At 47.2% G+C, this 26,037-nt stretch overlaps 1 protein-coding gene across 1 annotated transcript in view; it reads right to left on the reverse strand.

Annotated features, from left to right (window-relative positions):
* Nucleotides 1-5,221: 5,221 nt before the first annotated feature.
* Nucleotides 5,222-26,037, reverse strand: part of LOC146789946 (uncharacterized) — a 32,887-nt gene continuing 12,071 nt past the window's right edge. The window contains exons 2-3 of the mRNA XM_085630057.1: nt 12,550-14,558; nt 5,222-5,374 (exon numbers count right to left, since the gene is read on the reverse strand). Of these exons, the coding sequence (XP_085486183.1) occupies nt 5,222-5,374; nt 12,550-13,992 (1,596 nt within the window). The 5' untranslated portion in view covers nt 13,993-14,558. The remainder of the gene's footprint in view (nt 5,375-12,549; nt 14,559-26,037) is intronic.

Raw genomic sequence — 26,037 nt, forward strand, 5'->3', positions numbered from 1 at the left:
TTTAATCCATACTTACAAATTGAACAGCCTCCACAAATATAGAAACCCTTAGGTTTCTCGGGTAACCATGTTGATACAGGTGTTTTAGGCGTCATTACATGGCTTGGGCATAAAATATTCTTTATCGTGTGCCCTTTTTGATAAACCACTTTGGGCTTATTTGGGACAAAGTCTGGAAAACTATCCGTTTTAAGCAAATGCCAATTTTTTCTAAGTATATTCAATATATGATTGCTATATACCCCATATTCTGTAATAAACGCACACTGTCCTGGAGTAGCATTGTCAGTATCGCGTCTCGTATGTGTCAGGGTATCTTTCCTTTTGCATTGTCTAATCTTATTTTCGGCTTTCTTGAGGCAGTTGACATCATAGCCTCTAGCTTTAAAGTCCCGTTTGACTTTACAGATATTATTCTCAAAAGTATTGTCCTCACTAGAATTTCGCCGAATACGCACCATCTCACCATATGGTATGGCGGCAATCGTCATTTTAGGATGACATCTAGAGGCGTGTAGCACACTATTACAGGCAATTGGTTTTCTATATAGATCACTATGGATGACCCCATCCTTCACATAGAGCCTGAGGTCCGAAAAAGTAATCTCCTCTTTAGAGCTACTCAAGGTAAGTTTGATATTGCGCACATTGTCATTAAGATAGAGAAAGCAGTCATTAAGTTCAACAGAGCTCCCTCTCCATATCAAAAAGATATCATCTATATACCGTGTATAAAAGAGGATATTGTCAACCCAATTTTTTGCTCCCGGGCATGCTCCATTTCATACAACCCCATAAAGAGGTTAGCATAAGACGGAGCAAACCTGGAGCCCATAGCCGTTCACTGTTTTTGGAGGAACCAATCTTCCCCAAGCATAAAAGCACTCTGAGTTAGGACCATTTCCGACATCACTAACAGCATCTGGGTGTGTTCCAGATGACATGCATTGCGTTTGAATAAAAAATGTTTCCGTGCCCTAAGCCCTTCTTCCAGTCCTATACAGGTGTATAGACTCTCCACGTCCATAGTTACGAACGTGAAGATACCATCTTCCCACCCAAAATCTTCTAGTTTACATAGAAGTTCTCTGCTGTCCTTGAGATAGAATGTGAGGTTCTGTACCAAGGGCTGCAAAAAGCTATCCACATACTCAGCCAGATGTTCAGTAGGACCACCATTGCCCAATATTATGGGTCTTCCTGGGGGGAAAGATCCCCCATGTGGATCTTTGGAAGCACATAAATGCAAAGATGTCTAGAGTTGTTGGCTGATAGATATTTGTGTTCTAGATCCATTATTAAGCAAGACTCGTACCATTCGGTTAGCCTGCCATTAATGTTCCTTTCAATCATTTTAGTCGGATTAGACTGCAATTTCATGTAACACTCCGTGTGTCCCAACTGTCTATCAATCTCAGCTGATTAATCACGATAGTTCATTATCACAATATTGCCGCCTTTATCAGCCTCACGGATGACCAAATCAGGGTCATCTCATAAGGACTGAAGAAAGGCTCTCTCTTTCCTGGTAATATTGTAATGATGTGTGCATTTTGAATTAAAGGCATGACTATCTTCCAGGTCGTATAAATCTTATGTCACCCTCATAGAAAATTCATCAATCAATGATCTAGTACAAACAGGAGGTATGAATTTCGAAGTATTTCTTAGCCCGCTATCTACAGTAATATCTTCAACAACATCAAGATTAAGTGCATGTTCTAATAAATCACCTATGTCGTCATGATCTTGTAATGTGGCCATGACATAGAACGTGATAATATCCGATATCGAAAATTCTGATACACATGGCACATTCAATACCGGGAGAAGGACTTAAGGATGTTCAAGAAAGTATTTTTTAATTTCAATTTTCGAACAAAACAAAATGAATCCAAATGCACATCATCCAATACATGTTTTCCAGCTAGACAATAATTAAGACCTTTACATAGAATTGCAGTCTCCGTAACATCAAATTGTCCCGATAAGAGATTGACAATATTTACAACATTTGTTTCAGAGTGGTCTTCTATACTGTCCACATTGTGGTGCACATTCTCAACGGCTGTCATTGTGTTTGGTTTCCCATTTTTGCCTTTGTGACTGATCTGGTGTTTCTTGCCACCCCTCCTAGTTCGTCGCCTGCGATTTTCTTTTTGTTCCCTAGGCGATATCTCTGGACCTCGCGTAAAAAATCAGAGGCCGAGTTTGAATTGGTGGTGGCAGTGCTAGAGCCCTCGCCCGGATCCCTATCCACTGAAGAGATAGAAGAAAAGGAGGTGCTACTGGACACAATGCTAGGGGACTTTTGGTCACTCTGGGAGCAGTCACATTCTTAGTACTCACATCGGCAGATTTATGTGCAAATGTGAAAATGCGACATCTCTCGTAGTCATTTTGATCCCTTTCTATTTTTTGGCTGTTTCTTGTCCTTCAAACAGAGTTAATACAATGCTAGTTCTTTTTTAAGAATCACATAGTTTTTTGTATCACCTCTGGTAAATTAATCTCATTTCTTTTCTTTTCCAAAATCATTATTTCTTCCCTGATTTTCTTTACTCTATACTCAGTTACGGACCAGAATATCCATCATCCTATACAAGGCATTATGCAGCCCCTCCTCCCACTCCCCCAAGAGATCTGGATCTAAGTCCTCATAGTTTGGGAAGATGAGGATACGTAAACCTCTGGGAATACGCTTGTTTTCTAAATATTTTTTCAGTGTGGCGCCGTCCCACCATTTGGTGAGTTCCTGCTTCTTAAGTTTCTCTAGACGCACAAATTTATTTTTGAGTCCATCATTTCTTACAGACACTGATGGAACACGTATAGTATTGCTGTTATTTTTATTACAAAGATCACCTAGAAGCTCCTCCCTATTGTCTTCAAAATTCATGGTATAGGTTTTTTGAAAATCAGTATAAGTAGTAAAAGAGAGTTTTTAGACTGTGCCTGGAAGCTCAAAATTATATATCACAAAAAAATGGTGATCAAAGCATGAATGCCCGCACCAGTCTTAACATCCCTATAATTTAAACACAAAACAAGGTGCAAAGAGCCTGGGACACAATCCCCTAGGTCTCAAAATAGAGAAACCAGGAGAGACCCAACTGATTCCTCTAGTACCATACAACAAAATAGCTCAGCACACTTGTAAATATTAAATATGAACAATCCACAATAAATACGTCTACAACACAATCGTTTTCCCAAAAAGGAGTCGATATGTTCTGTTGGTATTGAAATTCATCCTTTATTCACATATTTTTTGCAACCGCCAATGCGTTTACAGTACATTAATATAAATATCAGATCATAAAAGAGTTAATACCAGATCATAAAAGAGTTAATACAATACAAAACAGTTCAAAGAAGCAGGAGCATCTTTTACCTCCCAATCCAGATTAAGATCACTTGCTAAAATAACATTTCGAACAGCTTTGGAATGATGGGAGTTAAAACCAGAATGAAAAACATAAAGTGTACGATATCCAACTTGTTGGGTTAAGCAAAAATGCAGAAACAAGTACTACCTTTGGACACATGCTCGCCGTGGAAACCTGAGCCGACATGGATCTACAATTTACAATTCCTAAGTTAGCCCCTGGCTGGATAGTATTAAAACTTCAAACCTTTAGGACACAAAGCTTCTTAATAACCATTTCGTTTTTTCTCTTCCTGACCATTCTACCGATGAAGCCTTCTATCTTACAATTCCATGGCTACTCTACTCCATTCGGAAATATGAGTCCATATTTTCCTCCCCGGAATTCTAGCCTGCCTGCCCCTGCTGGCGTACAAAGCCGTCTCTTGATTATATACTCCAAGAAGCCTAGCAAGCCACATCTGAAATGTCGGAGGTTCTACATCTTTCCACCTGGCGGCTAACATTATCCAAAATATTGCTGTCCCCAGAAATAAGCAATATTCCTGTGCGGTGTTGATGCCCAAGGAGCTATTGTATCCCAAAATCAGCAATGTAGGGGTCAGTTCCACTCTGAAGCCAAATAATCCTCCAAAAGCCAAGCAACCCTTCTTTCAATAAAGACAGTTTATCACAATCATAAAACATATGAATCAATGTGGCTGGTCCTGCCCCACACCTGGGACACTTATCTGTCCTTTTTCCCCACATATATAATTTAGAGGGTGTAAAATATAAATTAAATATAGTTTTTTACAGTTGTGCTTTTAAGCTTGTGGATAGGAGTATTTTGGCATTAAGAGATAAGCTCAAATAAATGTCCATATCTGGATTGTCTAGTTTCACTGCCCAGGTTGTTTCAGAACTTTCTAAGTCATCTGGTAATTTTTCAAGTAATAAGCTGTAGATGTTCCTAATTCTGCTTGACTTCCTAGTGATTGCTTCCATCAATGTTATCATATCTAATTTGATCGTTGGTTTACATAAAGTAAGAATGCTCCTAATCTGCACATATTTAAAATTTTGGTTATCTGGTATTCCTAAATCTTGCTGGAGCTTAGAAAATGGAGAAGCTTGCTCTCCCCCATTAAAGTCTCCAATCGAATAGCGTTGAGTGCCACAGGGGGGGTATATCTGCAAACTCTCGGATTGCCATACATTTTGAAACCTGTTTCCATATCTTCCATGAACTATACATTACTTAGAAGCTTACCTTTTTGTAATAGCTCTGCTCTAACTGTCTTAATAACAACCCTGGCGCTTCATTCCCTATAGCGAGTTCATAAATTGTAGGTATTCTCAGGTCTCGCTCTATTTCGCTATTTCTATTTGCTACAAATACGGAGAACATCTGATGGAGAAGGGCCACCTATGATATAGAGCAATGTTGGGGACTGTGACTCCACCTCTTTTTTGTGATAGGGCAAAATATATTAAAGCCCTCCTCACCTTTCCGTATTGCCATATACAATTAGAGAATGTAGAGTCCAGAGTCCTCAATAGGTGATCTTCCACTGCGAGCAGTATTGGGCTAAACAGAGACAAGATTTTAGGCAATATGGTCATTTAAAAAAAGTTCCCTCTCCCTATAATAGACAAATGCAGCCCATTTACTCTCCTTAAATCTGTAAAAATTGATTTGATCAGAGGGTCAAAGTTGCATTTAACAATCTCGTCCACCTTTGCACTGATTCTGACCCCTAGGTAGACTGCAGATTCTGCTCGTCTATGATTGTTAAAATCAATATTTTCTGTGCAATTAACAATTGTCTTCCCCTTATTCAAAGCATAGCCTTACAGGAGCCCATATCTCTCAGCAATCTTAATAATTTCCTCAATTGCCTCAGTTGGATCAGTAGTTAACACCTGAACGTCATCAGCATATACCAATACTTTAGTCTCATACACCCTGGTTACTACTGGCTTAATCTTCTCGGACTGAAAAAGCTTAACCACCAGAGGATTGATATATAAAGCAAATCAAATGGGGGAACACGGACACCCTTGCCTGGTCCCCCTAGATATTACAATATTGCTAGACTCCTTCCCCATCAGTTGTTGTCGGGCTCTTGGTTCGCAGTACATTTCTTTAATCGCCTTTATAAATTGTAATCCAAAACCATTAAGCCCCAGTATCCCTCATAAAAACTTCCAAGACACCCGATCAAATGCCTTCTCGGCATCAAGGAGGATCATAGCCATACGGCCCCTCATCCCGGTTATGATGTCAAATAATGAAATAGCCCTGCGAATATGGTCAGTTGTTTCTTTACCAGGGATAAAACCATGTTGCCAGGGAAAGATCAAAAGTTCTATAACCCTCCCTAGCCGATTGGCCAATATCTGTGAGTAGATTTTCCTATCAGAATTAATCAAAGAAATTGGCCGATACGACGCTGGGTTGTCTGTTGGTTTTCCTCTCTTTAGGAAGAATATAATATCCGTCTCTCTCCAGGATTCAGGGGGGCTTCCACTATACTGAACACCCCTGAACAGGTCTAGTAGAAGAGGTGTTATAACTCTTCCTAGGATCTTATATACTTCCAACAGAATCTTATCAGGGCCAGCAGCTTTCCCTGACGCCATTCCTTGCAGTGCTTCATGGACTTCCTCTAATGAGATTTATTTTTCTAACTTTTCTTTAGATAAGCTATCCAGCCCAGCTCCAAGTTCGGTGTTAATCACCAAGCGGGATATATCTTGTGTTACATCGGCAGTATCCTTATCAGTATCATCTTGATACAAAGTTTGATAATAATTCTGAAAGCCCTTAATAATATCATCTGGATCGGTAAATGTTTGTCCATTTCTTTTAATAGAGAGCATTAAATTCAAAGATATCTTCTGCCTGGTGCGAAGAGCTAGCCTCGCCCCAACTAGCTCTCCATTTTCATAGGAGTTATTCTGGTGGGATTGATATTCCTCAGCAGATCTTTGTGTTAACCAACTATTTATTTCCGCTTTTATTTTATTTTATTTATTATTTGATACTGAGTTTGAGCCCCCTCCTGCCCCTCCTGCCCCTGTGCTATTAACGAAACATGTTCCTCTTCTGCCTCCACAAGATCCCGCATTAATTGTTGGTTCTTAATCTCGTGCTGAATCCTCGCCCTGGCAACGAAGTTAATGGTTTCACCTCTAAGAGCAAACCTTTAAAGAGTCCCACACAGCCCCCCTGCCAGCGCTGTATCTATTATTGTCAAAAAATTCTTGTGATCAATTTTTAATGTGTTCAGTATATTCACTATTTACAAGTAGTTTCCTGTCAAAAGTCCATTTGCTCCGCGTTCTCTTAAAACTAGCGCTTCAATCTCCATGATCAAAGGGTTATGATCGGAGATTACCTTTGGAAATCTACTTATGCCAGCTCCGTCTAATACATCCCTTGTACCATAAAAATAATCAATCCTAACATATTTTCTATGCGGATAGGAGTAATACGTATATCCAGGGTTGTTCGGATTTTTCATAACCCAGATATCAGCCAAACTGTGACTATTCTTAAGAGAGTTTAATGCCCTGTAAACCCTTGGCTTTCGACCATAATATCCCTCTTGGTTATGCTGTCCAGGTTGTGAATCCAGAGAGATATTGAAATCTCCACATAGAATTAATGGGCTAGGCCAAGCTGCGAGTTCCAACTCCAAATGTTCAAATATCTGAGGATCATCCTAGTTTGATCCATAGATCGAGCAAACTGTCTTGAGGAAAAAAAAGGAAACAGGGAGATAAGGATCCTACCTGGGACTACACCCCTATAAATCAACTCACTAATCCTTTGTCTAACGGTCATCCTGTTTCCGACCCATGTGGGCCTACCCCCCCAACGCTAGAAGCTATCTTTCAGGCCATATCGATGCATCACGCCAAGATAGATGTAAAGCCCAGGCAGCGATACGAAAGGTGCAGTGAGTGGTTCGAAAGTTGACCAAGACTTGTAGTGCATTTGGGGAACGGCTGACCGACCTCGAGTCAAGGATTCAATCAGGCGTTAACGAAATCCCATGAGGCTCAGCTAATCAATATACAATGGAAGCTAGAAAAGCATGAAAACCGCCGGCGGCGGAACAACCTGCAGGTGCTTGGGGTTCCCGAGGGGGCTGATGTCCGCTCGTATGTGGTGGACCTGTCAAGAGACACGCTCCCGGAACTTACAGACTGGAATTGGGCTCAAGAGGTGCAACAAGCCCATCGCATCCCATTTGTACAGAAACAGCCAGCGAGGGCAGGAGCTCTCCCACACGCCATCCTGATATACTTTGCCAACTTATTGCTACGCCAAGCTATTTTTGAAAAAGCTAGGCCAGAAGCAAAGAGATCCAGGAATTACATTTCCTATTTTGTCTGACCAGACTTCTGTCTCTCTACCGTCGAAAGGCAGCGGAGGCTGCAGCAGCTGATCAAGCATTTTCAGGACAAAAATGCACAAGCCTTTTTGAATAATCCAGCTCGACTCAAATTGATTTGGGGGGCAAACACGATTTTTTTTGTCAGAAATTAAAGCCAAAGAGTACCTGGATGGCCTTTCAGGCTAGATACAGATTAGTATTTAATTCAGCATTTAATTCAGTAAAGAGAAAGTAGATCACTGGCATTGTGGATCACGGGCAATGTCACTTATCTCATTAATTATTATTGGTAGCCATGGGATATAGGGAAATATATTTTTAAAGGGAAAAAAATTGTTTAAGGAATATGTGTGGGGTGTACAAACGGGGTAGTGTGTTTCTCTTTTCTTTTTCTTGGATTGTTTGGATTTTTGAAGCAGCATGTATTCAGTAACATAAGGGTCACAAATCTCAGGGCTCTCGGTTCTGTGCAGCGCATCCATTATTCACGGACTCAAGCTTGAGTCTGAGCGCCTCTTGTGGTGTGGGGTGGGCAAAGGGATGGGGGCGGTGTAGGGAAGGGTCGGGTGAAAATTCAGAAAAAAAACATATCCAGAATTGACAATGAAACGTGTCCAGCTAAAAGAAATAGGTAGAAAACAGGTCAGTGTACGGAAGGTGGGAGAGAAAAGGAGCAGAGGATCATCAGGAGGATTATCATGGGTACTTAAATTTAAATTGAGATGGGAGGATAACTATCTGTTCATGGAATTTAGCGGGGTTGAACGACAGAGCGAAAAGGGCAAGACTGGCCGAACTAGTGAGGATAAACGCTTTTGATGTAGTATGTTTACAAGAGACCCACATTCCTTGGGGGAAAAGAGAATTGTTGAGCATTGGAGGGTATAACATATTGGCATGTACGTCCCAAACCTCAAATAATCGAGGAGTGGCTATATTAGCAAGGACAGGCTAAACAGAAGGCCGTGGACACATTAGGGAGAATTAGCGGTAGGGGTTACTGTGTGCCAGCCTCTGGTTCTCTTGTGTTGTTTTACTTTGGCATTCAGTCTTCCCTGTTCACCACATACACTCTGCAATCCTTCTATTTAGCTTGTGAATTTCCTTTCTCCTACACCTTGATTTTCCTTTCCCATGCAGTACACATTCCTTTCTCCTTTAGTTTGCTTTTTTTTCCTTCCGTTCAACCGCTCTTTCTCCCACATAATCCATCCTGTTTTCCATCCTTTATACCTCTCATTCTCTTAGTGCCGTCAGTTCTTCCATACATTGTACCTTCCTTTCTCTGCTACAGGGCTATCTCCCACACAGCTTGTCTCTCTCCTATTTCCACAGTCATTCCCTTTCACCTTCATTTCTTCTTCCACTCCTTCTCGCACTTCACCTTTCAGCTCAGATGGTATTCCTGAGGAGCTGAGGTGTTGCAGCTTTTTCCCTCTTGCAGTTCTTCCCCTTATCTCAAGGGTCTCTTTAGGCAATGAGGTGAGCCCATGGATTGACATTCTAAAGGTGTTTATTAGCAAGCATCTGCCCTGCTTACTACTACGGACGTGTGAAATTCACATGATTCGCCTTTGCAAAATGATGCACCTTTTCAGAAACTTTACCCAAAATTATGTCATTTTATGAAATGCAAAATGACACTTGCAGCTATATTTTAGCATAAAATGCATCATTGTGTTCAAATAGTGCAAAGGGGGGCGTGGCCGAGCCGCCCAAGATGGCGGACTCCTCTTCCTGAGGCTCCTGCTCGGCGGCCCGTGCACGCATCAGTGATACCTGCCCCAAACTCCCTCCAGCCCTGGGAATCGTTGTATCCAGCCCGGAAACAGAGGTGGCGGCTCCGGTGAGCCCGGAATCCCCGAGATCGGAGCCGCTGGGGCGGCGGAGGCTCTGAGCGGGAGATCGCCCGCCGACGATGAACAAAATGGCGGCCCTGTGAGTCACTTCTGGAGCGCTTTGCAAAGACGGGCGTGAACGTAGAGCTCCGGGATGCAACTGGCCCCACTGGACGGCGAAACTACCATTGCCGGAGTCCTGTAGGAGTGGCGACTGCAGTGGCGCCCTGAAAGCAGACCGAGGGTCGCCGAGCGCAGGGGGGCAAGAGATCGGCGCCCCCCCCCTCGAGCGAGCGGAGACCTGGGACATTCAGCCGGATCCAAGTGGGGGCGTCGACTGGGGCACCCCCCCCCCCCTGGCAGCGCCTGCACGGAGGACCAGCAAATCAACAGGTGAGCCCCAACCCATGCGGCTGAAGCGCAGAGGCGACGAGGGACCCACGGAACGCGTGGCGGTCAGGAGGGGATAGGACGTGGACCACCACACGGCTGTCGAGAAGGAAGTGCGTAGCCCCTGGGGATGAACCGGCGCTCGGCCCCTGACGGCGCGGGAAGTGGGCGCCAGCGAGTACCCTGCAGAGTGCATGCGGCGCTCCCAGACCGAGCTCCTGCGGAGAAGAAGGGTGTGCCCCAAAGCGCGGATCGCCACCCGCTCTGAACACAAGTCGTGAGCGAGCGGCGTGGGGAGGTCGAGGTCAGATCACCCATACACCCATCATACATCGGGGGCAGCAAGACTCAGGAGGACACAGAAGGCGGGGGGTCCACGCAGCCAACAACGCAAACACGAGTAAATCGCGAGGAACGTGCTCGTCGCTGGGGGCCGCCCTCCTCGCCCCAGAGGGACGCTTAGCTTACGGCACGGACCGACTCTATTTCACTGGTGCCAGTGACCACGGACGAATCACCCCCCCACAGAGGACTAGATTTCTCGTGCCAACGTCGGCGGAAGTGGGCTCCGCCTGACCGTGGAAGACCCAGTTGGGACCTGAGATCACCTCTCGGGGTCAGAACACCAGCGGGATGGTGGTCTGGGGGGGCGCTCACAGCATGCTCGCCTTCAAGAAAGAGAGGCTCGACCAGCAGGGAGTAATTCCACAGAGGCCCCCACGGGGAGAAGAGGAGGGGGGATATCAGCCAAGTCGGAGGAGAGAACCACTGAACGTGGCCGGCTATCGGTGGTGGAGAGGGTAACCCCCCCCCCCCCGGGTCGTCAGCGCACGGCGGGGGCGCCGCAGGCCCCGAATCAACAGAAGGCGAACCCCTCGACCCATGGGGGACCACAGCCCAGAGACGAGCCCACCAACGAAGACCCCATGTCTCAGAAACTAGACCAGGTCCTAGCGGCTATTGAACACTCCAGAGTGGCGTTGGAGGGAAAGTTTGGTGAACTGGCGTCGGACCTGGGCCTCCTACGTGACGACCACAGAAAATTGGCGGATAAAGTCACAAAAAGCAAACAAATGATCCAGACAATGGAACCGCAGGTGCAACAGCATCACAATACACTGAAAGACCTCCAATCGCGGATAAAGGCGCTGGAAACCAAGACGGACGATTTAGAAGGACGCTCCCGACGGAGCAATATCCGCGTCATGAATCTACCGGAGGGAATAGAAGGGTCAAACCCGGTCAAATATGTCACCGCCTGGATAACAACATTCACGCCTGCACAAGATCTCACCGCTTACTTCTCGGTGGAGAGAGCCCACAGGGTACCAGCACGCAGACCACAGCCAGGCATGCCTCCTCGCCCATTCTTGATGAAGCTTCTCCATTATCAAGATAGAGACACTATCCTACGGGCAGCCAGGCAACAAGGGCGACTACAAATAGAGGACAAACAGATCATGCTGTTCCCGGACTACTCCCGTGCGGTCCAACAACAAAGAGCCACCTTCCTAGCAGTGAAACGCTCCATGCGCCTAAAGAACATACAATACGCCCTCCTCTTTCCGGCCCGACTCAAAATCATACATGAAGGTGAGACACACTTCTTCACGGACCCGAGGGAAGCGGAAACCTGGGTGGAGCAACGCGCACGGCGTCCCAGAGATGGCTCCAGCCAGCAAACGGATAAACCTTCCGGACGCTCAGGACGCCGACCCCGTAGAGTCTCCCTCACGCAACTCAGTGCGCGATCCGGCACTACTACTGCCAGCTCACCGGACCTAGCGCAGATCATCGCGGAGCGCAGGAAGGCACTACAGGCGGTGGCCACACTGAGTGAGAGAGGTCCGCATCTCTTCAGTTCGGACGATGAGAGAAGCGCTACACCCATGATGAATACAAGCCCCAGCTAGGCCCGCAAGAGACAAGGGTTCGCTCTTCTGCAACGAAATCTATAAGGAAGTTGGCACGGAAACTGCAAAGTACAAAAACAACGTTTATTAACCCTTAAGGGTGGTCCTACAATCCACACAACACTCTTCAGTATTGCAAGGAGTAGCACACAGAACATTCGTACACAGTCCCCTTTTATACACAACAGAGGGGCTCATGAGTGGGTGGATAGTACATGAAGTCGAAGAACATTACCATTTAGGGTCATTCTCGATTCTAAATCAATACATGGGCGGAGCTAACACACTCCTTGAGCCCGCGAAAACACATGGTCAAGCAAAGCTAATTATAACAGATGTGGTCAAGTCTGGGCATGCGCCAGATGGACAAGAGGGAGCTATTTATAACTGTTGCTAGGCAGATTACAAGAGCAACTAACACAGAGGTCGGACTCTCCTCGTGGTGAACACGTGGCAGCATGTCAATACAAAATGGAGTCCGGACTTCTGCCAACATAATGGGGAAAACACGATAAAAGGGAAACACTAATGTTTTCAGTAAATGCTTAATCACATTCTGCCTTAATTTACAACAGACGACCCTTTCAGCATTTACTGAAGACATCTGGCTTCCAAGAATAATCATCGTATACGTCAATTATCATCATTCCTTTAACCTCTTTAGCTAGACCCTTCTGGCGGGCAACTTCGGCAATAGCTTTCTTGTCTGGAATGCAGAATGAAATGCATACAGAACAACATAATGGTCCACATTGAATACACATACAGAGAAAGAATAGAATTGCTATGATAATACAAAGACCAGTTAAGACCTTCCATCCCCAGGCAGTAACCAATGCCCAAAACCATCCAGAAAAGGACCAAGTGCCGTTTTCCGTGTGGATTTCAGCTGCTATTTTATGCAGCTTATTAATGGCGTTATAAACGGATGGTGTATGATCAGGAATGAACACACAGCAGCTACTTCCAATAATTTTACAGGCTCCTCCTCGATCAGCTAGCATTACATCCAATACCATACGGTTCTGCAATGCAACAATTCTGGTAATCTGTAATTCTTCCGTAAGATTCCCAAGAGCAGCAGCAGTCTGATTTGTCACAGCTTCTACCACTCTTGTTAATCTTCGGATCTTCCTACTATTCAAGGCGGCACCAACAAAGAAGAACAATCCTAAGTTAAAATCAATATACTGTTGCAAACTGGTATCAGTCTGATCCACATCATCCGTCGATAAAGTACGTTTATACCTATTTACAGTCACATTATTCAACAATTTCAGGTCTTTATGATACGATGCAGGTGCTAGGAATACAGGGGGTAGTAGGAATGATACATAACATACCCCGGACCACCCAGCCGGCAAACGGTAATAACCTTTATTTCCACATACAAAATAGGTATTATGGGATGCTAGGAAGGTGCTGTTATTCAGTCCGTCGATATTCAGAACAGTTAAACAATCACTGACACCAACAGGGATAAAACCCACACTCTGGACACACAGGTCCGCTTGGGCTTGTGCCACTTGGATCACAAACTTGTCCTTCCCCATAGTGTCTCTAGTGTTCGTAAAGATATAGGGAATGGATTCATTGTCTGGTCGGTACTCTTCCCATTCCCAAATCGTTCCATTTGCTTGTGGATATCCATTTCTGTCCTGATGACATTCTTTATTAAGTCTAAAAAGCAGTCGTCCCACTGTCGGTTTCCGAGTGGCAAACAACAAAGTGTACCATGCTCTACAAGAGCCATTGTGAGAGAAAGGAAGTGGTATGAATGGCGTACCTCCTTTCTTCTGATGGGCTGGCATCATCCCACATATCCAACAGTTCGTAGCATTTGTAGCAACGTGGGTGTGATGCAGCATCTGAATGAAAGTGTTATTCAAATAGGATTGTCGATGCTTCAACTCTTGATATGGCAATGTGTAAAAGTAGTGCTCCGCAGGCACTGGAGTCGTCAACACAAGTGTCTCTCGAGCTGGAGTTGCCTCCTCCACAAACCATGTGGTTATACCAACGATAGCTACTGTTAGCATGAACCCCAACGCACAAAAAATCTTCTTCTTCTCCATGTCAAAGGAAACAATACCCTAATATCTTCCTGAAACTAAAAGTCTGTCAGAACTCTTCCCCTTGGGCAGCGGTTGATTTCTTCACCAACGGGCCAAGACGGGTGTCGCTACACTAATGCAGGGCTGATCCCCCCCCCTTGCCTCAGCGGCTCTCCGTTTCACTAACCCAAGGGCCGTTCTGACAGTATGTCCCAGTACTGAAGATCTCACTTCCTTGGTCGCAGATGATATCGCCTTCCTCCAGAAGTCGTGTGGTCCGAAAAGAGCTCCTCAGTGTCGTTTGGCCTCGCAACACGGCCTGTCTCTGCTGCTAAGATGTCTCGTTGATCGGTCAGCACGGCAGACTCCACCAATCCGGGCGGTACCTTTCGACAGTGCAAGGAATGGATCCAATTCTTCCTGTTCGAGACTCGCACTGCCGTCCTCGTTGCAAGAAGGACTTGCTCAGGTCCGATCCATCTCGGCTCCAAACTGTTCGTTCTGTCGAAGACCTTCAGCATGACATGATCCCCAGGCCGGAGACCATGTCCTTCACCGGTAGACCGATCAGGGAGCGCCTCTCGGACCTGTTGATGAATAGAAACCAAGTTATCCATTAACTGTGCCAGATAATCGCTCATCATTACACAAGGTACATCATACACAGCCTTAGGCCTTGGTGGACCCCAGATATTCATTGGGCGTCCAAATACAATCTCATAGGGTGTAAGGCCGGTTCGAGAGTGTGGCACCGACCTAATTGACAATAACGCCAGTGGCAAGGCGTCTGGCCAAGTCAAAGATGTTGAAGCTTGAATTTTGGCGATCTTAAGCTTCAGTGTACCATTATACTTCTCGACTAGTCCTGCAGACTGAGGGTGGAACACGGCATGGAACTTCTGAGTGATGCCTAGGCCCTTCAAGACATACTTTATAACATCCGCTACAAAGTGAGGGCCATTATCACTCCACAGAAGTCTACAGACGCCGTATCGGGGGAAAAACTCTTTCAGCATTAGCTTCGCTGTAGTCATTGCAGTATTGTCTTTCGCAGGGTACGCCTCAACCCACTTACTGAAGGCACAAACCACTACTAGAACATACTTCAAATTGTTACAGCGCTCAAGCTGGATATAATCCATCTGCAGAACCTCAAAGGGTGCAGTGGGTGTCGCAAATCCTCCTGCTGGAGTTCGCGTGCCTTTCCCTGGGTTGTACTTCAGACAGATCATACAGGTCTGCACCACCCTCTTTGCCGTGCTAGCAATCTCTGGATGCTCCCAGACTTGAGTAAGCAATTTCACAATTGCGGAAGCTCCAACATGTGCTAGCCCATGTGCCATCTGGACCATAGGTTGTACAAAAGCCGTGGGTAATTTCCATCTATCCATCTGCTTATTTCTCCAGCAACCCTCGTCATCCAGCTCTCCTTCGCTAACCCATTGTTCCCGCTCTTTGTCAGAAGCGGTCTTTTGTATTTCTCGCACTTGCTCCTTCGCATCATGCCATCTCTCCACCTGTGACTTCACTACATACATGGCAGTAGTGCCGGGCTGCATCGCAGTCTCCCGTGCTACTCGATCTGCTAACGCATTCCCTTCTCCAACCTTATCAACCACTTTCCTATGGGCGCTACACTTAACAATGGCGATTTTCTTTGGGTATGTCAATGCAGTTAAAAGGTTATGAACTAACTCCCCATGCATTATCTGTACCCCATGTGACGTTAGAAACCCTCTCTCCTTCCAGAGTAGGCCGAAATCGTGCGCTACTCCGAAGGCATAGCGGCTGTCTGTGTAAACATTCACACACAATCCTGTACTGAGCTCACACGCTCGTGTTAACGCTATCAGTTCCGCTGCTTGAGCTGATTTCTGTGGTATGCGTGCTGTTTCCACTATCGTCTGTAACGTGGTAATTGCATACGCTGCTGAAGTCGTACCATCTGGTAGCTTCAGGCATGATCCGTCTACCCACAACTCTCCATCTACCTCTGAAAAGGGCGTATCCTGGAGATCAATACGACCCTTTGTTTGTTCCTCAGTCACAAGAATACAATCATGCGCTTTCTGCGCCTCAGGCTGGGTCTCGGGGTATGGCAACAATGTGGCCGGGTTTAACGTCACGCACCTTTTTAACGTAATGTGAGGAGCTAAAAGCGTCAACTCATATCCCGTTAAACGGGCACTGGTCAAATGCTGCGTCTTTGTTTGATTAAGCAGGGCATCAACAGCGTGGGGAACTAACACCAACAGTTTATGGGACAATACAATTCCTTCACTCTGCCGTATTGACACAGCTGTCGCCGCAACCGAGCGAAAACACCCTGGTAATGCTCGGGCGACAGGATCAAGCACAGCCGAAAAGTATGCACAAGGGCGCTGCTTATCGCCGTGCATCTGCACTAAGACTGATAATGCACATCCATCTTTCTCATGCACATACAACGAAAAGGGTTTTGCATAATCAGGGGTCCCTAACACTGGTGCTGAACAAAGGGCCTGTCTTAATTGCTGAAAAGCAGCGTCACACTCATCTGACCAGGGGATCGGGATGGGCGTGTCTTTTGTCAAGAGCGCTAGTAATGGCTTAGCTATGTGTGAAAACCCCAATATCCACTGTCTACAAAAAGAAACAAGACCCAAAAATGCACGCACATCCTTCTGCGTGGATGGCCTTGGTGTGTCCAAAATTACTTGGATACGATCTGGTGTGAGTGCACGCCCCTCCTTAGACAAAAGGTGACCCAAATAAGTCACCTTTGGTCTACAGAATTGCAATTTCTTCCTAGAGACCTTGTGATTGTGGGATGCTAAAAAGGAAAGTAAAGCTATCGTACTTTCCTCGCACAACTCCAGGGTGTCAGCCGCCAACAGGATGTCATCGACATATTGAATGAGGGCGACCCCCTCGAGTAAAGCAAAGGAATCCAACTGTCGTTTCAAGGCCTGACTGTAAATACTAGGGCTTTCTGTGTAGCCCTGGGGAATTCTACAAAAGCGATAAGATCTATTGTTTAATGTGAACCCAAAAAGGAATCGGCTATCAGGGTGAATGGGAATAGAAAAGAAGGCATTTTTCAAATCAATCACTGAGAACACGGTCGCCGTAGGCGGGACCAGGGTGAGCAACGTCGTGATATCGGAAACCACCGGGTACTGAGGTATCACGATCTTGTTCACCTCCCTCAAATCAATTATGAACCGATAAACCTTTGCATCCGTGTCCTTTTTCAGAATAGGGAGAATCGGACTGTTACAGACATTATAGGGAACTTCTTCCACTACTCCTACCGCGATCAAATCTTGCACAATCTGTATGAGAGCTTCCTCGCCCTCCTGGGAAATACGATACTGGGGGAGGCGTGGTAGCACCGCCCCCTCCTGGACACTAATGTGGACCGGAGGAATCACCATTTGTCCCACATCCGTGTCCGACGTGGCCCATAAAGCTCGGGGGAGGGTAGCCAACAACGCATCCTCTGAAATCGTACACATCCGCCCAGATCGGGGGTAGTTGTCATTTAAAATCACCCTCACACCCTCAGGGGAACAGCGAATTGTAGCCCTAAAATGCTTTAACATATCAAGGCCCATAATGTTATCCGGTGTGTACGGAGCAAGCAGAAACGGACAAGGCGCAGAAAAACAATCAACTTTAAATGCAAGGGGCTGTGAAAGAGGGCTTCGGGAAAGTGTACCGTCAAACCCTACCGATGTAACTATTGAGCCGGATGGGGGAGCCCCCGGAACCAAGTACCTAGACAACGCACTACGTGTCGCTCCTGTATCCACTAGGAACTGATCAGTAGAACCTAAAACCTCAGCCGATACATAAGGACCCGTCTGATCGACCGGCACCTCAACTGATTCGGACCCCCATCCTACGCATTCCTATGCATGCTGAGAATCGTGATATCCCGAGTGATCGATGTCCGATACATGGTACTGATGCTGGCGATCAAAAATATTCGAGCTATCTCGGTGCTGTCCGGCAGTATCAAAACGGACATTATCATTAGAGGTCCCTCTAAAGTTCGAGAAGCCCCCTCTCCCCCTCTGGCCCCCCAGAGTGTGCCCCTGCCGCGAAGCGCGCAAAGCTGGGCACTCCCTGGCCCAATGGCCCAACTGCTTACAGTACGCACATTGGTTCTTATTCAAATCAGGTCGGCCCGAAGGGGGACCATAAGATCCGCTCCTTCCCCTATTGTTATTACCCCGGCGGGGCGGGCCATATACTTGTGCTAACATAACTTTCGTTTTGAGATCTTTTGACTTCTTCTCCTCCTGGCCCTTCGCCTCGTGCTCCTGACGCTCATAATACTGGGCGATGGTCAGAAGGGCCGTCGGGGTCGCGGAGGACCAAGAGCTCTCACTCGCTTTTAACCGGGCCGCAACTGCCGGCAGTAGATTAGCCACATATTTGTCCGCGAAAAGGTGGCGGCCTGTGTCGTCGGTAAGCGACTGGCCACTAAAATCATGGAACGTTTCTTCAAAGCGCGTGAAGAAATCTGCCACTGACTCATCAACTTTCTGCTTACATGCCGCCAACATATTCCAGTCAATCTTCTTGGGGGGGATTATTGTTTTTAATTTAGCCACAATAGCAGCAGGGAGATCTAGAATATTCCGGGGAGGTTTCTGTGCGGGCTTCCGCTCCCTATCCTCATCCTCAAGGTCAGACCACCGGGCCTTAAAAGCAACTATATCATCCACCTTTCGGACAGATCGCCACGTGTCCGGTGGTAGAATAAGGCCAAAGAACAGATCTATATCCGCTAAGGTCATAATGCAAGAATTCAAGGCCCCCTCGACTTCTTCATAGAAGGCCGCTGGATTCTTGCGGGGGTCAGGCAATGCATTCTTTAACGCCATAACATCGGCTCTATGCCATGGAGTATAAACCCAATTATACACGAAATATCCCTTAGCATCGACGGAGTTAATATCGGAGCTAGTCCCCGCTCCCTTAGGAGGAACATACAAAGGCGCCGCCTCTCGCATTGGTTTAGCATGCACTATGTCATCCTTATCTGACTGGGAGGCGGATGGGTGGCCCTCTGCTGCAACCGAATCCGACTGCTTCTCCGTTTCCGCTCGTTGGCGTGCTTTCTCTCGAAGGGCCAGTACCTCGTCCCGCAAGGCGAACAGCCGCCGAGCCGCCTCAGGAGCCTTAGAGGGAGAAAAAGCACCGTTACGTATTGCTCTGGCATCCGAAGACACTTCGTCAGGCTCAAAAACATGAGAATATTTTCGGAAAGCATTAATCACTTCATCCGCGAAATGACCCAGAAAATACACTTTATCTCTCTCCTGCCATGGCCCCCAAATTTGAAATAAGTCCTCCTGGGATACCTTGCCTTTCAGCGCACGGAAGGAAATTTGCCGAAGCTCAGCCATTTGCTCGGCTGGCAACATGGACCGCGTGTCTACCTTACCCGAAGCCGGGTCAGAATCTTGCGTCCGCGGAGCAGATGCGCCAACATAAGGGGGCGGAGAGCGATCTAGTAAATAAAAATCGTCATCAGGATTATTAAGGACAGGATAAAGTGGCTGGCGAACAACATATTGACCCGAAACTTGTAGCCTACGCTCTTTCTCTTGTCTATCCGTCTGTTCTTTGTCCTCCCGACGCTTTGCTTCCTGTGCTCGCACATGATCATTCTTTCGTTGCTCTTTATCAAACAATGCTTTCTCACGTTTCTCTCGCTCACGCACTTCCTTCACCCATAACCGCACACACTCAAACATATCCTGACGAGCACGTCGCTTACACATACACTGTTCCACATACTCAATCTTACGCATATCAAACGATCCATACAAAGGCCATCGCAACTCAGGATCCTTCTTGGTATATTTCCTCCACAATGTGCTGTACATTATGGAAGAAAGACCATGCTTCACGTACATATCCCTATTAGGAGTCCCCTCTGGGGGAGCTGGAGCAGATTCCTCGAGGTTCAACCGGTTACCCAAACAGCAGCACCACTTACGGAGTGCGCTAAAAGCAGGCATGTTAGGAATAATGCAAAATATGCAGTATTATCAAGAAAAATGGCACTTAATCGTTGCGCCGTTCCAAGTTTACACAGCTCCGGAGAAATTTCTCCACATTACCTGCCTATATGTGTTGCAACGCATATATGTTCACAAAGACAAATTCAAAATATGACTAGTCACCATCAATCAAACTCAAATAGCCACACCAGGCTTCAAAACTCGGAGCAAGTACCGTACAACGGTTCTTACCAATCAAGAGTCCAGGTTCCAACTGCCAAGCTCCACAATCGCCCAAACGGCTCTCACGGCAGGACCGACAGAAGAGGTCTCAGTCGATGACCGGCGCCACCCAGATGGTCAGCTCGGAAGGGAAGGAAGAAAAACCTCGGGATGCCAAGGCTAAGACGCCGCTGGCAGTGATCACGTCCCTGGCCAAACTCCTCACCTTCGTCGCGACCAGTCCTTCGAGCATCCGAGTCGCCGATGAGCCCCACGTGACGGGCGCCAATTGATGAATACAAGCCCCAGCTAGGCCCGCAAGAGACAAGGGTTCGCTCTTCTGCAACGAAATCTATAAGGAAGTTGGCACGGAAACTGCAAAGTACAAAAACAACGTTTATTAACCCTTAAGGGTGGTCCTACAATCCACACAACACTCTTCAGTATTGCAAGGAGTAGCACACAGAACATTCGTACACAGTCCCCTTTTATACACAACAGAGGGGCTCATGAGTGGGTGGATAGTACATGAAGTCGAAGAACATTACCATTTAGGGTCATTCTCGATTCTAAATCAATACATGGGCGGAGCTAACACACTCCTTGAGCCCGCGAAAACACATGGTCAAGCAAAGCTAATTATAACAGATGTGGTCAAGTCTGGGCATGCGCCAGATGGACAAGAGGGAGCTATTTATAACTGTTGCTAGGCAGATTACAAGAGCAACTAACACAGAGGTCGGACTCTCCTCGTGGTGAACACGTGGCAGCATGTCAATACAAAATGGAGTCCGGACTTCTGCCAACATAATGGGGAAAACACGATAAAAGGGAAACACTAATGTTTTCAGTAAATGCTTAATCACATTCTGCCTTAATTTACAACACCCAGGTCTCGGGAGGGTTCGATGACACCCCCGGTGGTGACCCCCCAGACTGCAGACACGCTCATATAACGAGTCGTCACCAACCAAAGTACACGAGGAAACTGATACAACCTGCACTGAGGATAATTATGTACAGATAGGTATTTGAGCTCGACAAAACGTGATGGAGTCCATCTGGATGGGCCGCCACCACAGCAACAGGACACAACATTCCTACCGAACTCGGATGACTAAAAGCAACCACGATACGGGCAGGAACTTTATAGATGTCAACAATATACGGGCAGCCACAAGGGCGAGAGCTGGGAACTACCGAAGTCACCCCCCCCTCAGATACGAACTAAAGTTTCAGTATGGAAATCAGTTTGGGCATACTGCCTCGTGTGATACGCCCTTCGAATTGGGACTGTTCCCCTTTGTTGCAGTTTACCCCCATTCCCCTTTTGTTTATCCCCCAAGCATCCCTGAGCGGGCAAGACAGCGGTCATGGACGATACAGTGCACAGTTGGACGGTAGGTGGCGGGTGATGGGGCGGGTACAATGGACGTGGGGACTGCAGCACAGCCCGAACATGCAAACCCAACCTCTCACAACATGTCTTGTAGAACCCCTAACACAGACATAAAATTCATCACGTTGAACGTCAAGGGAATGCACACGGCCCGTAAGAGGTACTCTATCTATACATATATTAAGAGACAGCAAGCCCAAGTCGCTATATTACAAGAGACACACCTGACGGCGGGGGAGGTGGATCGGTTACAGAAAAAATGGCGAGGCATTATATGTGCCACGACGTATTCTGCATTCGCCAGGGGCACGCTAGTGTGGATCCGACCAGGGGTACCATTCAAAGAGCAAATCAGACTAATTGACAAAGAAGGTCGATTCGCAGTGCTGATAGGGCTGCTGGAAGGTCAACAATTACTCATAGGGAGTATATACGCCCCCAACATAGAGCAGGAGCGATACTGGGGCAGACTCACGAACACACTGGCACACTACACGTCCATCCCATGGCTCCTGGGAGGGGATTATAATTGCACCCTAGACCCACACCTCGACAGATCACGCCCCCCGCAGATACACTCACCGGCATTCAAACAAGCTGCATGCCTCCGCAGCTGGGTAGATAGATGGGGGTTGACAGATATCTGGAGGGCGTGCAACCCCACCACTAAACTTTACTCCTTTCATTCAATCCTGCACGATTTGAGAGTCCGACTAGACAGGTTCCTGTGCTCAGCTCCGCTTTTGCCCAAAGTACAAGACTCAGACTACCTGGGTAGAATAGTGTCGGATCATGATGCACACACAGTGGTCCTCAGATGGCGACAGCCTCATCCCCCAATCCCAACGTGGAGGTTGCCCCAAGAGTGCCTCACAGACACGGTATTCTGCCAAACCCACGAGGAATACATGCGGAAGCACTTTCTATGGAATGACGGCACGGCTTCCTCTAGATCTATAGAGTGGGATGCATTTAAGGTTAGCGCCCGGGGACAATGCATCCAACAAGTGGTGGGGGTCAGACGAGTGTTGGACAGGGCCCTACAAAGGACAGAGACTAAACTAGAGGAAATATCGAAAAGTGTAGACCAGGGGAAAGCCACACTGGCACAACTGTCAGCGGCGAAATCCTCCCATGCAGAAACGTTGCGAGATCTGCGCAAATACAACTTTCGGGCTTATGCGGCAAAGACACATCGGGAGGGTAATAGAGTGGGATCGCTCCTGGCATGGTTAGCCAAACAAGACACACCACACATCATTACAGAACTTACGGCCTCAGATGGACAGCTCAAACACTCTCAAGCCGACATCCTACACATCTTTCATGAATACTACGCGGCATTATACCGATCCTCACGCGCCGGGCCGCCGAGAGACCTAGTTAGTTTCCTAGGCCGGTCGTCCATGCCTAAGATCCCCCCTGCAGACAGGAAGGACCTAGATAAGAAGATCAAACCCGCTGACGTGAAGCAAGCGATCAAGTCTTTGGCTCGCAAGAAGGCACCGGGCACGGACGGATTCCCACTCGAGTACTACAACACGTTTGCGGCACAGCTGGCGCCACGACTGGCCTTCATATACGAGGAGGCGTTAGCCAACAAGATACTCCCGGAATCGCAGCGGACATCGATCCTAGTGACCTTCTTGAAGCCACACAGAGACCCCACACTCCCGGCTTCCTACCGGCCGATAACGCTCCTGAATGCAGACTTTAAGATCTTGGGGAAAATCTTAGCTGATCGTTACAGTCAAATACTTCCAGCATTGGTGCATCCCGACCAATGTGGATTCGTTCCCTGTCACAACACCTCACACAATTTGCGTCGATTATTTCATATCCAGGATCAAATAAAAGAGCATTATCCCCGAGCGGCATGTCTGATTTTGGACCTAGAAAAGGCGTTCGACACCCTGTTATGGTCTTACCTGTTCGCGGTCTTGCAGTGCGTAAATGTCGGTCCCACACTACAGGCCTACACCCAACTCCTGTACAGAGATCTCACCTCCAGGATGCGACTCGGTAAACTCATATCGGCCCCATTCCCTGTGACCCGAGGGACCAGACAGGGGTGCCCCCTTTTCCCTCTCCTTTTCACTTTGGCGATGGAACCCTTGGCCATAAGACTGCGACGAGAGGGGGAGGCATGGGGGATCCCCATAGCGGACACAACCCATTGCGTGTCACTATACGCGGACGATCTCCTGATATATGTTTGTGACATCTCGGATGACCTCACACCAATATGGACCGCGTTACGGGAATTCGGAGAGACCTCAGGACTTAAAGTGAACTGGGGGAAATCGTCGATCTTCCCTCTGGGTGCCCCAACAGGGCCCCTGGAGATAACACTGGGTGATCAGATGCTGTTGTGGGACGAGACAGCCCCTAGATACTTAGGAGTGCGACTGTACCACTCACCCAAAGACCTCTTTGAGGGTAACCACCGAAGGGCGCTGACAAGTTTGAGTTCGGCGGTGGGATTCTGGAAGACATTACCATTGGCACTCATTGGTCGTGTCGCCATAGCAAAAATGATTATGGTACCGAGAATGCTCTATTACTTTGCGAACCTTCCTGTAATCCCACCGCGTTCCTTCTTCCGGGAGTTAGACACGCTATTAACAGCCCTGATCTGGGGTGGCGGCCGCCATAGAGTGGCGTTACGCACACTATACCTACCTACGACGGGCGGAGGCCTAGGAGCTCTGTCCTTTGAATCATATTTCCTTGCGGCACAGCTACAGTGGTTGTCTCACTGGACGGCGGAGAAACACGTGGAAGAGACAGTCACCGAGAGAGGCAGAATGCCCCTTCCCGTGATCAGACAACTGCTCTTACCAGGTACTAAGCCGGCACGCACGCACCCGCCAGAGGTTGTCGTAGCCCGCAGATGCATGATGCGGATACACCGTATGCCCAAGAGCCAACCACTATACTCCCTCCTGCTTCCCCTGGTGGGATTCCCCCAGAAAGGCGGGTACTACACCGCGAGAGCCCTTCGAGTGTGGACTGACCATGACGTCACAGAGAAGAAGGCGTTATTCAATGAGGGACAACTGAAGACATAAGCTCAGTTGGTTGGAATGGTATGACCTCCCTCATGGACAGTTCCTACGTCACAGACAAATTTTAGACAGTGGTAGCCAATTCTGGAATATGCGGGACGGGGAGCCCCCGAAACATCCAGTGTTACACACGTTGTTGCGCATGGGGGCCGGTGGACACCTAATCACGTGGCATTACAAAGCGATTCGGTAATTGATGGACGTCTCCTTGGACGGGCTCCAGGGTGCATGGGAGGACGATGCGGGCCGAGTGTTCCATGACACATAGTGGCGCCGAGCTCTGGAGTTTCCAAAAAAGGTATCCAGGAACGCGCGCTTCAAAAACATACAGTTCAACATCCTGCAACAAGCATATCTTACACCGGACAAGCTCCACCGGTTCTACCCCGATACGCAATTCCGTTGCCCCCGCTGTCAAATGTTAGAAGCAGACTTCAAACATATGTTTTGGACCTGCCCTTCCATACAAAGATATTGGGATAGAGTGCACCAAGCACTCCGATCGACGACTAATCTCCCGAATGCCTCCACGTGGGAGGCGCGCGCTCTGGGGATCTTCCAGTAAAAGAAAACCGCAAAAGTACAATGGAAGTTCACATCTTTGTATCAATCAAAAGGGAGACACTGTTCCAAAAAGGGAAGGCTCAAAAAGGTTTTGGGAGATAAAGTCCTAGGCTATTGTAGGACCCAAGTGTGAAAAAGGGAAGCAGAGCTTAATTTCTGTTGTTGCCCTCACACACCCCGAAGGATGTCATGCTTCATCATTGGGCGTTTTGCTCCTCGTCGGGCCGGCGCTGCAATGCCCTATAGGTCCCCCAAAGGGTCACTTTAGCGGAGATCTTTTAAGAGAAAACGCCGTTTGGTGCATGCGGGTGTGTGATTAGGGTCCTAATAAAAAGCGAGTAGTGATGCAGTCATGTATGTGACGTGGTGAATTAAAAATGTCTAAGGGTTGCTTATAGATTTAAGAAAGACAAAAAGGTGGCACCCTTGACACGCTAAAAAACCCGTAGGTTAGGTGTTACCTTAATGGTGATAATGTTCCATCAGATAATTAAAATGTGGTCAAAGTGGTCGACATGTTTCGCGCCCCTGCGGTCCAAACGGATCCGTGGCGCTTCCTCTGGACCAACTAAAAGTTTAGTGAAGTGTGAAAGTGAACTGGGGGGTAGTACCCACAGTGTATATCCGGGCGTACAGGGATTAAGTGGCCCTGCTATCTGTTATGTCAGAGTCGCTCCTGGATATAAGCCTAGGTAAACGCAAAGAAAAAGAAGAACATACTATATATTAAAATGTTCATCAGTCCATCAACTGGACACGAGATAGAAAGAAATGAGTACATAATTACAATGAGACCAAGAGCATCAACTCCACT

Source organism: Triturus cristatus, chromosome 10 (genome assembly GCF_964204655.1).
Source record: "Triturus cristatus chromosome 10, aTriCri1.1, whole genome shotgun sequence".
Classification (NCBI taxonomy): domain Eukaryota; kingdom Metazoa; phylum Chordata; class Amphibia; order Caudata; family Salamandridae; genus Triturus; species Triturus cristatus.